The sequence below is a fragment of the Rattus norvegicus genome, chromosome 19 (assembly GCF_021556685.1).
Source record: "Rattus norvegicus strain SHRSP/BbbUtx chromosome 19, alternate assembly SHRSP_T2T, whole genome shotgun sequence".
Lineage (NCBI taxonomy): Eukaryota > Metazoa > Chordata > Mammalia > Rodentia > Muridae > Rattus > Rattus norvegicus.
The window spans coordinates 54,169,034-54,185,097 of record NC_141552.1 but is presented as its reverse complement, the minus strand read 5'-3'; the positions used below and the strand labels follow the sequence as shown (position 1 = coordinate 54,185,097).

The following is a 16,064-nucleotide window of genomic DNA, read 5'->3' as shown; positions in this document are numbered from 1 at the left end:
TTCCAGTGCTCTGTGGACAGCTGTGAGGGAACGTCCCAAAGCACAGGGCTGTTGTCACAAGCCATGAGGAGGTGAGGCTGAGGGCTTTCCTTGACCCTTTGGCCGACAGGGAAGGAGCTGAGCATGCCACCATTTCATTAGTGCTTCCTCCTACACTCCCTGTGCCCTGTTAATCACCGTCCTCATCGTCATCCTCTGGGACAAAAATGTCAAGCTCCTCAAGTGGAGCAGCAAAGATCTTGCTAATTAGTATCCCAATATAGAGAAAGGAGATCACAATGGAGAACACACAGAGAAGACCAAATGACATTTCCACAGGCTTGGGCAAAATGACTGAGCTTGACGGTACCTGGCTGAGACCCGAGCTACCTGGTACAGTGTAGACATTGCCACTTCTCCTCCCCCTTGGCCCACTCCAGAGAGCCCCAGGTTGGACTGATACCCAGGCCAGCCTTTGAGCTGCAGTGGACAACACCCTCAGCCCCGCCCCTCGCCAGGAGCCACACCCACCCCTGTTCTGTTTTTAAAACAAAGTCTAACTCTTTAACCCAAGTTGTTCGGGAACTCCCGGCAGCACTCATTCCTCCTTCAGCCTCCTGAATACTGAGTTCACAGACATGTGAGCATAGCCTCTTGGTATCTTAACCTACTGCTTAATCTTGACTGTCAACCTGACAGGGTTTAGAACGTCCTAGAAAACAAATGTCTAGAGATGTCTGTGAGGCCATTTCCAGAGAGGCTTAAAGATCAAAGACCTATTCTGATGTGGAAACACCATCCCATGGGCTGGGGTTCCAGATAAAATAAAAAGACAAGTACGACAGCAACATTCATCTGTTTCCAAACTGTAGACGCAAAGTGAGGTGACAAGTTACCTCTCGCTCCTGCCACCATGCCTTCCTCATTCTTGTGTACCCACTATCTGTGCCCTCACAGCATAAGCTAAAACAAACCCTTAGGTGGCTTGTCAGGCAATCTGTCACCAGCAACATAACAAGTAATAAACCCTCCTTCTCCAACACCAAAATGCCTGCTTCTCTTTATCCTTAATGTATTTACTCTCCAGTTACTGTCATATATTACTAATTCGCTGAATCCAAAGATAAACAAAACAAAACAAAACAAAACAAAAAAAAAAACCAGAAGAGTTCACATCTCCTTAGGAAACAAAACGGGCCAGTTGTATCAAATATATCTGCCTTTAGGCTAAGCGTGAACAGTTTAAATACCCTGGTCAAAAATGGGCACCTATAGTCTCAGATACACAAGAAGCTGGGAAGAGGTTCACTGGGGCCTAAGAGTTCAAGTCCAGCTCAAAACATAGAAAAAAGAAACATACCATGGTCAAAAGCTTCCCCATCTAAACCTTGCTTCAGTATAATGCTACCCACTTACAAGACTGTTGGTCTCTTCCCATCCTTCCAGATTATGTATCTGAGTACATAAATGTTAAAACGATTCAAAAGTGAGGCAGGAGAGATGGCTCAGCAGTGAAAAGATCTTGATACTCTTTTCAAAGGGCCCACGATCAGTTTCAAGAACCTACATGTTGCCTGACAACCACCCAAAAGATCCAACAACCTCTTTTGGCCTCCATAGGCAGCAGGCACACACACAGTACATATACATATACACACATAGTACATGTACATATACACACACAGTACATATACATATACACACACAGTACATATACATCATATACACACATGGTACATATGCATCATATACACACACGGTACATATACATCATATACACACATAGTACATATACATATACACACAGTACATATACATCATATACATACACAGTACATATACATCATATACACACACGGTACATATACATCATATACACACATGGTATATATACATCATATACACACACAGTACATATACATCATATACACACACGGTAGATATACATCATATACACACATAGTACATATACATCATATACACACATAGTACATATACATATACACACACAGTACATATACATCATATACACACATAGTACATATACATATACACACACAGTACATATACATCATATACATATACAGTATATATACATCATATACATACACAGTACATATACATCATATATACACACAGTACATATACATCATATACACACACAGTACATATACATCATATACACACACAGTACATATACATCATATACACACATAGTACATACATACATAAACACTTGCAGCAGGCAAATACTCACATTACAGTATGGCGGTCTGATTGGGAATGGTCTTCACAGACCATTTTTTTTTTTCTTTTCTTTTTTTCGGGGCTGGGGATTGAACCCAGGACCTTGCACTTCCTAGGCAAGCGCTCTACCACTGAGCCAAATCCCCAACCCCCACAGACCATATTTGAATGCTGAATTGGGTTCCCAGTTGGGAACTATTTAGGAAGGTTTAGGAAGCATGGCCTTGTTAGAGAAGGTGTGTCACTGGGGTTGTTGGGCTTTGAGGTTTTAAAAAAGTCCACACCACGCCAAGTCTCACACTCTCTCTTCCTCCATCTTGCAGATCAGATGCGAGTTCTCAGCTCCGGCTCCAGTTCCATGCCTGCCCGCCTGCCTTCTGCCATTTTTCCTGCCAGCTAAACACTTCATTTTTTTTTTTTTAAGATTTATTTATTTATTATATATAAGTACACTGTAGCTGTCTTCAGATACACCAGAAGAGGGCATCAGATCTCTTTACAGATGGTTGTGAGCCACCATGTGGTTGCTGGGAATTGAACTCATGACCTCTGGAAGAGCAGTCGGGTGCTCTTTAACTGCTGAGCCATCTCTCCAGCCCTAAACACTTCATTTTATAAATCACCTTGGTCATGATGTCTACTCTCAGCAATAAAATAGTAACTAGGTCATATACATAAAGTAAAAATTAATCGTGAATATATATATATGAATTTGGGGGTCAGGGGTCTCACTATATAGCTCTGGCTGTCCTGAAACTCATTTAGTAGACCAGGCTGGCCTTGAACTCACAAAGATCCATCTGCCTCTGCTTCCTGAGTGCTGGGACTGAAGGCATGCACCACTACACCCAGCTACATATGGTTTTTTAAAAAAGATTTTATTTATTTTATGTATGAGTACACTGTCACTCTCTTCCAGAAGAGGGCACCAGATCCCATTACAGATGGTTGTGAGTCACCATGTGGTTGCTGGGAGTTGAACTCAGGACCTCTGGAAGAGCAATCAGTGCTCTTAACCACTGAGCCATCTCTCCAGTCCTACCCAGCCCTTTAAAGCCAAAATTATAGAGAGATAGACTTAGACTATCACTCCTGATTGCAGCTGTTATATACTGTTTCCCACCTACCAATCTCAGTAGATTTATTTTTCTGTATTTCCATTTTGCAAAAAAACAGCAGATAGTAGCTTTAAATATATTTATTTGGGGCTGAAGAGCTGGCCGCAGTTAAGGGCACATAATTCTCTTCCAAAGATTCTGAGTTCAATTCCTAGCACCCACATCAGGTAGCTCACAACTTCTTATAATTCCAGCTCCAGGGAGATCCAACTTCTCTGCTCCTGTGGGCACAAGGACTCATGCACATGTACTCTAAAACACATAATTTTCTAAAAATAAAAGTAAATTGTTAAATGTATGTATGTATGTATGTACGCATTCATGTATGTATGTATGTATATATTTAGTGTGGATGCACACATACCATACCCTACACACAGAGCTCTGAAGACAGCTTGGAAGAGTTGATTCTCTCCTACCATGTAGGACCCAGGAATTAAGTCAGATTGACAGAGCTGGTGCTTGTTAAAACTGTTAAACTGTTAAAACAGTAAAACCTGTTACTTTCCATTTATATTTTCTAATTTTTTTAGGAATCAAACTTAGAGCTTCACATGTATCAGGCAAAGACTCTACCACTACTCTACATCCTCAGGCCTCCCACCCCCAAAAAAGACTATCAACTTTTGGGGTTGGGGATTTAGCTCAGTGGTAGAGCGCTTGCCTAGGAAGCGCAAGGCCCTGGATTCGGTCCCCAGCTCCGAAAAAAAGAACCAAAAAAAAAAAAAGACTATCAACTTTTAGTCATATTGTTCCACTTACTTGACAAAATTCTGTCACAATGGAAGAACTATGGTTGTGATGGCACACATCTCTAATCCCAGCACTTGGAAGGAGGTGGCAAGAGGATTAGGAATCCAAGGTCATACATAGTCTTCTCATTAAATTTAAATTATATATGTGTCTTCAACTTAAATAACAAAAACAGAGAAAGGGCTGGCAAGATGCTTCAGTAGTTGTCAAAGTGCCTGCAATGAAAGCCTGGTAACCTTAATTAAATCCCTGGAACCCAGAAAGAGTTGGATTCACTGGCTAGCATCTACAGTCCCAGCATTTCTATGGCAAGATGGGAGGTGAAGCCAGAAGAACTTCTCAGAGCTGGTGAGAGAGCTAATCTGAAGTAAGCAGAATGGCACAAATAAGACACCCTGCCTCAACAAAGGGCAAGTAGAGAACCGACTCTTGAGAGTCTCCTCTGACCTCTGCGTACCCGTAAAAGGCAAAAAGACTTTGTGCACACGTGTCCTGGCACTGGAGAAGCCAGGGAAGTCACAGCTTATCTCTTCAATGGAATGATATGGGTACCTGCTCTCCCTGGAATGACATGATGTAGTTTTACAACCTGGAGGTTCTCTGCTGACTGGGGAGACAGGCTTGACTCCCAGAGTTTTGTTTTTACTTATCCCAGATCTTTTCCCCTAAATCTTGAGCACTCTTTTTAGACCATAAGTGATGCCACTTGTGCTTTACAGCAGCCTAAGTGACTTCTGTCTCTTAGGGCCCAGACAATCCTGACACCTATAGGGGTTGTGTTTACCTCACTCAAGACCCCCAGCCCCTAAATCATGGGCACTATCTGAGTCAACAGTGCCTACTCTTGTGAAAGAAGCTAGATGTACTTTGTAAAGAAGCTCAGTGTAAACATGTCTAAACTGTCTACTCGGGACTGAGTTAATTGTTATCTAGAGACTTTTTTCCAAAATTGTTCTGTGCCTAAATATAGCTAAAGTCCAATGATCTGGGCCAGGCTCTGGACGTCTTGAGCTGAGTTTTATTCTTACCTTTTCATGGATGTTTTTTTCTGCCTATGGTAAAGCCTGAAGGGAATCCCCACACATACACAGGCATATCATACACACGAATAATAGAAAAATAAAAATCAGCAGCAGTTCCATGGTAGCTTACACATGTATACTGCTCTCTGCCTTTTTAAAACGCATTACACTTGTATTTATTTTTTTTGGCAGAGGGAGCTTATGTGTGCCATAGTACTTGCGTGGAGGTCACAGGACAACTTGTAGGGGTCAATTCTCTCTTTCCACCATGGAGGGTCCCAGGTATTGACCTCAAGCTGTCAGGCTTGGCAGCAAGCATTTCCACTTACTGAGCCACTTCACCGACCCATGTACACTACTTAACAGAGAATCTCAGCCAGGTGTGATGACGCACGCCTTTAGTCCTAGTGCTCAGAGGCAGGTGGATCTTTGGGTGTAACAATAGCCTGGTCTACAAAGCAAGTCTCAGGACAGCTAGGGCTACACAGAGAAAGCCTGGCTCAAAAACAAAACAAACAAACAAACAAAAAAAAAAAAAAAACCAGAAACTCTTCACCACTAAAGCACCCAAGCTTCCTCTCACGCCATCACTGGTCCGCTCCAGTGAAAGTAACAAGAGCAAACCTTATGCTCCTTGCCTTACTACTCTTCACTATTCCCCAACTCTTTGCTGCCTCACAAGCATAAAAGACAAGCCAATAAGGGGTTCTAGACTGTGACCTAGAACTAATCCTAGGCTAACTAATCTTATAAAAAAACAAAGCCTATGACTGTAATTCTGAACTCTAACCAGTGGATTAACACAAAACTCAACAAAATACTAGCAACTCAAGCCAGACTGGGAGTCAGTGCACCGCCTTGGCCTATGCTATAGACCCACATCCGACTCAAACGCTGGCTAATGTTTGACTCAAGCACCATATGCTGCCATCAGATTCAGTCCAACCAAAATGGAATCTCTCACTTGTCCTGCACAAAGTAAACACCTTCTCATACAAACTAGGATCTGATGCTCTCTTCTGGCCTCTGAAGGTGCATGTATATGTGTACAAACACACATACGGACACAGGCACAGACATACAAATAAATAAATCTACAAAAGGAAAATGATAGCTGGGCAGAGGTGGTACAAAACTTTAACCCCAGCACTCAAGAGGCAGAGGCAGGCAGATCCTGTGAGTTCAAGGCCAATCTGATCTACAGAGCATGTTCTAGGACAGTTGTTATACAGAGAAATCCTATCTCCAAAAAGAAAGGAAAAGGAAAAAAAAACAAAAACAAAAACAAAAAAACAAAAAACCAAGGTCGATGTTGTGAAACTACTTTTACTAAGTTCACTTCAGAGCCTTAGGTGGCCAAGCTCAGTTACTCTACAGGGAGCTGGTGATGATCTGATAGGGCAGGGACTGGGAGAAGCAAACAAACAACCCAGAAACCTACCCAGAACATGAAGTTGCCCTCAGTCTCTGCCATCTAACAGTCCCTTTACCCATTCTGTCATCAAATGGGATCATACCGTTTATTACCATTCCTGTCCTTCCAACAGTTCTGTTGAGGCTTCCCCCTACATAGCTGTACCCATTTTGTTCCATGCCCACCAGTTATTTCATATTGTTGCTGTAATCTGCCTGTCAGTCAACACAGAAAAATACCTTGACTTAGAGCAGGGTTGTGCTGACTATACAACTGTTACGTACTGTATGAGGTTTATTGATTTTAAACTCCACAACCATAGGCTTCTCCAGCCCTCTCCAACACAAGTCTTAATCATCAGATCAGAATACAGGATGGAGACAAGTAACTACTAAGTAGGGGTTTAAAGACAGGAAGGCCAATAAACAGCAGGTTACCTGTTTGAATCCCTGTTTCTTGTTCTAACTGATGGTAGAGTTTGTTTGAATAGTCAGCCATCTTCTGTTCAATGCTTGAATGCCTAGCAGTGCTTAGGATGCCAGCACAGAACCTTGTTGAGCCAGCAGCCAGCCTGCAGCATAGATGCAAAATACTGTTACAAAGACTCAACTTGTATCTGTGGATCTAAGCTCAGGCTACAGAACTAGAGAAGTCTCAGCAGATTAGCAGCACTGGTTGTTATTACAAAAGAGCCAGGTTTAATTCCCAGCAACCACACACTGGCTCACTACTGTGGGTCACAATCACCTATAACCCGAGCTAAGTAAGAAACCACACGCCTTTCAGCTCAGCACTCTAGAGGCAAAGGCAAGCAGATCTCCAAGTTCCAGGCCAGCCGGAACAGCACAGTGACACTGTCTCAGCAGTCAGGACCTCAGTTTGATTCCTGACACCTACAGTCGCTCAGCCATCTGTAATTCTACTTGTGGTAGGTTGTCAAACACACACAGGCACCTGGCATGTTTGTACTAGATAGATATACATATAGGCAAAATAGTCATACACATAAAAATAAACAGAAAACAAAGGCCTGGTGAGACGGCTCAGTAGTTAAGTGAAGTTGCTGTTCTTCTAAAGGAACTAGGTTTAGTTCCCATCACCCACTCGGTAGCTTACAAACACCTGTTAACTCCTGCTTATTTGATTCCTTTGCACCTGCACTTATGTACATGTGTATACACACACACACACACACACACACACACACACACACACACACACACAAATTAAAAAAATTCTGGGCTGGAGAGATGGCTCAGTGGGTAAGAGGACTGACTACTCTTCCAGAGGTCCTGAGTTCAATTCCCAGCAACCACATGGTGGCTCAAGACCATCTGCAATGGGATCCAATGTCCTCTTACTCAGCCCCCCAAAACAAAGGTAGATGAGAGAATCATACACATATACCCCCTCTACATACAATAGTTGTTTTAGATTTTTTAAATAATTTATTTGTGTACATTGGTATTTTGCCAGGATGTATGTCTGTGTGTCTGTGTGAGGGTATCTTATCTTGGAGTTACAAACAGTTGTGAGCTGCCATGTTAATTTTTTTAAATTTAATATTTTTATATGTATGGGTGTTTTTTCTACATATATCTGCATACCACGTGTGCTTCATGACCAGGGACCAGAAGAGGGTATCAGATCCACTGGCTCCGTTGTTACAGATGGCTCTGACCTGCGATATGGGTACTGGGAACCAAACCTAGGTTCCCTGGAAGCGCAACCAGTGCTCTTAACTGCTTGGCTGTCTCTTAGGCCCTGTAAATCTAAAATTATACTGGGTAAGACTAAACTTAGTAAAAGAAAGGGGCAGGAGGTAACTACTTCTAACCACAGGACACAGCTGTGCTGTGTGAAGAGGATGATGTCAGAGAGATGAGGTGGCCTATGAATCCTTGTCCTTTTAAGACACTGTTGGAATTTGCTACCTCTCTACAATGCAGAAAACACGAGTGCTAGAGCATAGCTAAATACAGTGCAGGTTTTACCTGGGGTCTTCTCACTCTAGCGAGCAACATTTAGATTAGCTATGGGGATGACATTATGAAAAAGACAGGGAGTGACAAAGCCCTGTACGTCATTGCAGCCAAACCCCAAGGCAAGTGAACTTGATCCTTACCTGCCCTGCTCCAAAAGGACAATATCTTGCCATCCCATTTTGGAGAGGTGATAGGCCACAGACGTACCCATGATTCCACCCCCACAGATGACCACCTGGGCCTGGGCAGGCAGAGCAATAGACTGCGCCTCGGCAGCGGACGTGCTGCTTCTTGCCGATGACCAGGTCTGCCATCCTGGGCTAGTTCTTTGTCTTTGGACAATAGACAGCAACCGGTAAAGCATCACCACCTGGAAGATATATGTTTTCACTCAGCTAAGATCCAAAAATACAACTAGAAAGAAAAAAAAATCATTACATGTAAGTCAGTTCTTGGGACTAATGAGAAAAAGATTTAACAAAGAACAATAGCCCTTCATTTGACATATATTTGAAGACCTGTTTCAAATTCTGTTTAAATAAAGTCAGGCATGGTGACACATGCCTTTAATCTTAGCACTTAGTACTCTGTAGGTAGATGTAAGCAGATCTCTGTGAGTTCAAAGCCAGCCTGGTCCAAGTAGAGATTTCCAGGACATCCAGAACTACAAAGAGACACTGTCTCAAAAAACCACACACCCACACCCACAGACAAAGGCAAACAAAAAACAAGCACAAAGAACTCTAAACTGGGGGCTGGAGAGGTGGCTCATCAGTTAAGAGCACTGACTGCTCTTCCAGAGGTCCTGAGTTCAATTCCCAGCGTCCACATGGTGGCTCACAACCATCTGTAATGGGATCTGATGCCCTCTTCTGGTGTGTCTGAAGCCAGAGACAGTGTACTCCTACATAAAATAAAGATAGATAGATAGATAGATAGATAGATAGATAGATAGATAGATAGATAGATAGATAGATAGATAGATCGAGATCTAGAAAGAGAGATCTAAACTTAGCCTAGCAACACAGGCTTGAAAAGTGGAGATAGGAGGATTCCCCAGAAGTTCAAGGTCGTCCTCAGCTACACTGTGATTTCTAGGCCAGCTTGGATTGGAAATCCTGTCTAAAGATAGATACTGAAGAGAGAGACATAGACAGAAATAAGAATTCATAGAATAAGAACCAATGAGATGGGACTGGAGAGATGGCTTAGTGGTTAAGGGCACACTGACTGCTCTTCCAGTGGTCCTAAGTTCAATTCTCAGCAACCATATGGTGGTTCACAACCATCTGAAATCAGATCTGATGCCCTCCTTCTGGTGTGTCTGAAAACAGCAAGAGTATACTCATATAAAAATAAATATTTTTGGGGCTGGGGATTTAGCTCAGTGGTAGAGCGCTTGCCTAGGAAGCACAAGGCCCTGGGTTCGGTCCCCAGCTCCGAAAAAAAGACCAAAAAAATAAATAAATAAATAAATAAATAAATAAATAAATATTTTTAAAATTTTTTTAAAAAGATAAAGAGGAAAAAAAAAAAAAAGAAAACCAATGAGATGGCTTCGTAAGTGAAGGCACTTTGCCTAGGGGCCTTAAAACCTGAGTTCAACACCTATTAACCCATTTAAAAAAAAAAAAAGAAGGAATAAGGAGGCCCAGGGGAAGGTTAGGAAGATGAGGCATGGGAACAACACTGGCAGATGGAAAGTAAGCAGCTATATAATATGCTTAGTCTGAAGGATCAATATATGTAGGAAGACAAACCAATTTGACGAGCCCCACCCCTCCAAAAAAAAGGAAGGCAGTGGCTGCAGTACAGTGATGGAAGGGAAATGATTAAGATAACCCTGAGAAAAACAGGCGGGAATCAATTCTACAGTACTTGAATGCCACAACAAACACACAAACAAACAAAATCACTGAAGCAAGGGAATCAAGTGACCTGCATGTTTTTCGGAGGTCAGTCTGCCTCCATGGTGGGGAGTAGATGGTGAATGAAGGAAAAGGATGAGAAAGGAAGATACTACAGCAGTTCAAGCATACACAATGGCTTAGACCGAACATGGCAGGTAAGTCAGAAAAATACACACATTGTTCTGGAAGCAGGAATGACAGAATTCAGCCAGTCATGATGGTGCACACATGTGATGCCAGCAAGCCAGAGGCTGAGGCACGAAGAGCTCAAGTTCAAGGCAAACGTTGGCAATAGAGAGATTTATCTCAAACCAAAGAGAATGTTCCAGTTCTGGTGTGGATAATGCAGCAGAAGAGCCAGGGAAATGCTGGGTACAGGAACTGAAGAACCCAACCACAAGAGACTCTGAGTATTTGATCAGCGTGGTCCAGTAAACAAGCAGTCATTACTGATTGAAAACAAAAAAGGTGGGCTGGGGATTTAGCTCAGTGGTAGAGCGCTTGCCTAGGAAGCGCAAGGCCCTGGGTTCGGTCCCCAGCTCCGAAAAAAAGAAAAGGGAAAAAAAAAAAAAGAAAAAAGAAAACAAAAAAGGTAGTGTTTTGACAAAAATCTAACAGGAATACTGTTAACTCTCAGGAAACTAAAGGCTGACCTACTGGCAGACTACGCCAGCATTAAAGAGCTTAAGACACAGGGTGGCAGATATGTGGGAATCAGGGCAACACACTGCCAATAAAGCCGCCACCACCCCCACTACCAGCATCTGTACTTAGACTCCCCATTGGTTCAAGTCCTCTAAGACCAAACCACACGGAGGGGTTGGGGATTTAGCTCAGCGGTAAAGCGCTTGCCTAGCAAGCGCAAGGCCCTGGGTTCGGTCCCCAGCTCCCGAAAAAAAGGAAAAAAAAAAAAAAAAAGAAAAAAGAAAAAAGACCAAACCACACACGAGAGAGAGAGAGAGAGAGAGAGAGAGAGTGTGTGTGTGTGTGTGTGTGTGTGTGAGTGTTCTGTCTGCATATCTGTATACCATACGTGTGCATGGTCCCTGAGGTCGGAATAGGGTGTCAGATTCACTAGGACTGAAACAGTTTCCTGAAGTCTCATCTTTATGTAACTTTAAGGACCTATAACTTAAAGCCCCATCCTTGTTCTTTTGAGACAAAACTCTCAAATATCCTAGACTATGTAACCAAGCACGACCTTGAACTCCTGACCTTCCCACATCCACATCCCAAAGTGCACCACTGCCCAAGCTCTACCACTTTGCCTGTTTTATGTATATGAGTGTTTTGCTTAAATATCTGTCTGTGCACTACGTGTATGCAGTGTTCAAGGAAGCCAAGAAAGGCCACCAGGCTCACTTGGAACTGAAGTTACAGACTGTTGTTGATACCATATGGGTGCTGGGAATTTAACCTAAGCACTTTGGAAGAGCCGCCAGTGCTCTTAAGCACTGAGCCATCTCTCCAATCCCCAAATGAAGCTTTTAAACAAAAATGTATCCTTGAGGATAAAAGTGGTGGCCATGGGTCTGGGGATTTAGCTCAGTGGTAAGCGCTTACCTAGGAAGCACAAGGCCCTGGGTTCGGTCCCCAGCTCCAAAAAAAAGAACTAAAAAAAAAAAAAAAAAAAAAAAAAAGTGGTGGCCATACACCTTATTCTCAGTACTCAAGAGGCAGAGGCAAGCAGATCTCTGGATCTCTTTTGTCTGAGTTCAGCCTGCTCAACATAATGAGTTCCAAGATAATAAGGGCTACATAGAGAGAGCGTATCTCAAAAATAAATAAATAAATAAATAAATAAACAAACAAACAAACAAACAAACAAAAAAAAACACAACCCGAACCCTTAGGTAAGTAAATTTGTTGACACAGAACAAACTATTGCCTGAACTTGAGACCTTGTGTTTCATAGCAGCACTATATTAAAAATAAAACAAATTGGGGTTGGGGATTTAGCTCAGTGGTAGAGCACTTGCCTAGCAAGCACAAGGCCCTGGGTTCGGTCCCCAGATCTGAAAAAAAAAGAAAAAAGAGAAAAAAACAAACAAACAAACAAAAAATTTATGCTGGGCATGATGGCACCACATCTTTAATCCCAGCAGAGTCAGGCCAGCCTGGTCTACACAGCCAGGATTATATAGTGAGAGCCTGTCTCAAACAAACAAACAAACAAACAAACAAACAGACTAATAAGACTTTCAAGAACCCATCTTTCACTTGACAGTAAATTATTAAACAGAAAACATCCCCTTGTAACAAAAACAGGACTTTGGCCCTACCGCAGCACTATACTTCCCTCACTAAAAACACCCAATATGCTGGTTTTAGAGGATCTCTCTCTCACATACCACACCACTAAGACCACAGACCACTCTGCTTCCTAGTTTCACCTCTATAGGTCCTGGGTCATAACTCTTTGCTGGAGCCTTCTACCCTGAGCCTTCCCATCTCTCCCCAGGTGATTTTAGTGTCACTCTGGGAATGATGCATGGCCTGACCCAAGAATCCTGCCCCCTGAGCTTCAGATCTGTTTATCAAGTGCAGAGTGGCCACACCCACTTGATCCCACAGGTAAAACCCAGCACATCCGTATGCAAACACCTCAGCCTTCACCCTCCCACACAGTGTATGTCCCCCAGGGCTCCTCAAACTGGAATCCAGAGTGTCACCTGGTTTCTACTTTTCTCATCTCTCTTCTCCAGTCATTTCTCAGGATCTTCCCTGTCCAGTCTACATCCTAGATCTCACACCCATCCACCAACTTCTCTCCAAACCCCCTGCCAACATATGTGGAGGCTTCTAGGCTTCTAGTTTCTACTTTTAGTGCACACCTTGCTCCCACAGACCTCAGGCCATACACAGGCATGAGTGAACAGTCTTCCATAATGGAAAATGGAAAATGGAAAATGGAAAATGACTGCTCTGTAATCAAAGACTAAACTGCAAATCTAGCATCAGAACCTATCAATTATCATAATTAATACTGCTACAGATTTCTTTTTTCTTTCTTTTTTCCTTTATGAGACAGAGTGTCGCCTTATAGCAAATGGCCTAGAATTTGCTATGTAGACCAAGATGGCTTAGACCTCACAGAAATCCACCTGTCTCTGCCTGCCCCAGTGCTGGGATTAAAGGCATGGGCCTGCTCAAACTGCATTTCAAAGAAACCCAGGTTTCTGTGAAGCAGAACCAGAAGCTTTTTCCCTAGCTGGAAAGATTGAACAGCAAAGGGAAAGAAACATAACAGAGAATCCCTCCTTCAGAACCCCTCTCATTCTCCAGGTCTCTGTCACTTTTTCCCCAATAAAGGTATGCTCACTCACCAAGAGAGAAAGAAAAGAACAAACAGCAGTTTCAGACAAGAACAATGCATGTTTAATGCCCAGGCTGATAAGGCTAAGAAAAGACTTGACTCTGTGATCATCATGACCTTCAAGAGTGAAGAGATGAGGGCAGAAAAGATTGAAGTACACCAGGAAGAGAGGGCTAGAGAGATGTCTCAGTGGCTAAGAGCACTTACTGTTCTTGCAGAGGGCCTGGGTTCAATTCCCAAATCCCACATAGAGTTCACAATCTTTAACTTCAGTTCCAGTGAATCCGATGCCCTCTTCTGATTTTTGTGGCCATCAAAAATGCACATGGTGCACAAACATAGGCAAAACACTCATAAAATAAAATGAATATATATTCATTTTAAGGTAGTTTTAAAAAGAAAAATTTACACCAGGAAGAGAAGTTATTAGATTCTACTCCTGAAGGTCTGGCAGTAAAACCAGGCAAGTTTCACAGGAAAAGGAGGTAGAACCAGAAAAATAGACACTGAAGAAGGCAAACTCATTCCAAATAAAACGTCAGGAAATTCGGTATTTTCTTGAAATTCGTGAAAATTAACTGTATCTCTACTAGTAAGAGTAACTTCTAAACAGCCTTAAGACCCAGACTGATTGCACTCAGATATTACACCAACAAGGTGGCGCCCAATCCTGGAGCAGTACTCACACCTGTAACTCCCACCACTGGATACTGAATCAGGAAAAATGTCCCAGGTTCCGGGTGAGCCGGGGCCACAGTGCAAGATTCTATCTTTAAAAGACAATAACAGTGACAGTTCGAACAACTGAATTCTTCCTCTGATAACAGCATGAGCCGCAGGTCACAAAGAATGAAGGCTGAATCCCCCACACATAACTCAGGGTCACCACGGCAAGTTTTAAAGCAAAAGAATCAGCCTCTGAACAGTATTTTTCAACAAATGCACCAATGCTCAAGAGAGTTTGAGAAAATGATACCTCCCTATCGCCAAAAAGAGGACCCTTAAAGGACCCTCGACCACATCACTATCCCTACACATCAAGATCGCATAAATGTCGGTCCCCAGCTCCGAAAAAAAGAACCAAAAAAAAAAAATCGCATAAATGTTTGAAGTAGGCTTGGAGACCGTGGACTCGAACCTCGGAAATATACACAACAATCACCCCAAGACACTGGAAACCCCACCGCCCTCAGTCTCTGACAGGAGTTGGTAAAGCGCAGCCAAACCGCACGTTTCGAGGTGGGAAACCTTTCCACCTGCAGAGATGCGGTGACAGCTGACCGTGACAGCAGGTGCGAGCCCGCCCGAGCCGCAGCCAGCCCCGAGGCCCGACCGCCCAGGAGAGCCGGCGCGCAGGCCCGGGGTGGCAGACACCGGTTCCCGAGGCCCTCACAGCTCCGCTGGCTGAATTCTGGCGCCGGACCCGTGGCACCGCCTCAGAGACCCGGAGGAATAACCGGGAGCCAGAGGCCATAGCTCAGACAACAGGGCGTGCGGGGCGCCCGGACCCGCAGGTCCTAGCCGGCTTCCTACCTCAAGGGCCCGCAACTTGCGGGCAGCGAGCTCAACAACGCCCGGCGGAAGTGAAGGGCAGCACAGCCGCTGAAGAGGGTCTGTGCGGGCCGGAAAGGGGACAGGGCATGGGGAGGGGGCGGGACGCAGAGCGCAAAGTTCCGGGACCGCAGGGGCCCGCGACCTTCCGCGCTTTACGGCCCGCGGCAAGGGTAAGGCCAGCGCGCGCGCGCAAACGCGCCGTGACGTCACCGCGACGGGCCGGTCGCACGTGGGCTTGTTTGGGTCTCGCCAGGCCCCGCCCCTCCCGCGACGCCTCCTCCTCTGCCTAGTTGGCGGCTTGCGTGCGGGAAGCTGCTGCCGGCTTCCATCCCCGCTCCCGGCCTCCCGCCCGGCTCCGTTCCGTGTAGAGCCTGGGCATCAGAGCCGAGCCAGAGCCTCGACCCGGTGTGGGGAGGTCGGGTGATCGTCTGCCGCCAGGCCTGAGCCCCGGGTCCGCAGCCCAGAGCCAGGTCTCTGCCGGTGGTCGCTGTTCTCTGTCCCTGCGCGTCGCTTAAGGCCTTTCCGTGCTGGGCTTTGGCAGAACTTGTCCTGCGGGTCTGGCCGCCCCTCGGAGGCCGAATCAGCCGACCTGACTTCCCATCTTACTCCTTGAGGCTGCCCAGAGGGAAAAGCATTGTTTACTCGGGCCTCAGAAACATCTACCTTCCATCACCTCCAACTCCCAGTCACATCACCCAGCCTTCTTTCCTTCACAGACCTCATCACTAGCTTAAATATGTGTCGCTATGTTCCTTTACACTGGTAT

At 44.4% G+C, this 16,064-nt stretch overlaps 1 protein-coding gene and 1 pseudogene across 1 annotated transcript in view; both read right to left on the bottom strand.

The window, feature by feature from the left end:
• The window catches only part of Pdpr (pyruvate dehydrogenase phosphatase regulatory subunit), a 44,654-nt gene extending 29,143 nt beyond the window's left edge, over nt 1-15,511 (bottom strand). Inside the window, 3 exon segments of the mRNA NM_001107430.2 lie at nt 6,971-7,104; nt 8,659-8,888; nt 15,278-15,511. Coding sequence (NP_001100900.1) covers nt 6,971-7,104; nt 8,659-8,882 — 358 coding nt within the window. The 5' untranslated portion in view covers nt 8,883-8,888; nt 15,278-15,511.
• Nucleotides 71-6,593, bottom strand: LOC134483672 (essential MCU regulator, mitochondrial-like; annotated as a pseudogene).
• Nucleotides 15,512-16,064: the final 553 nt, after the last annotated feature.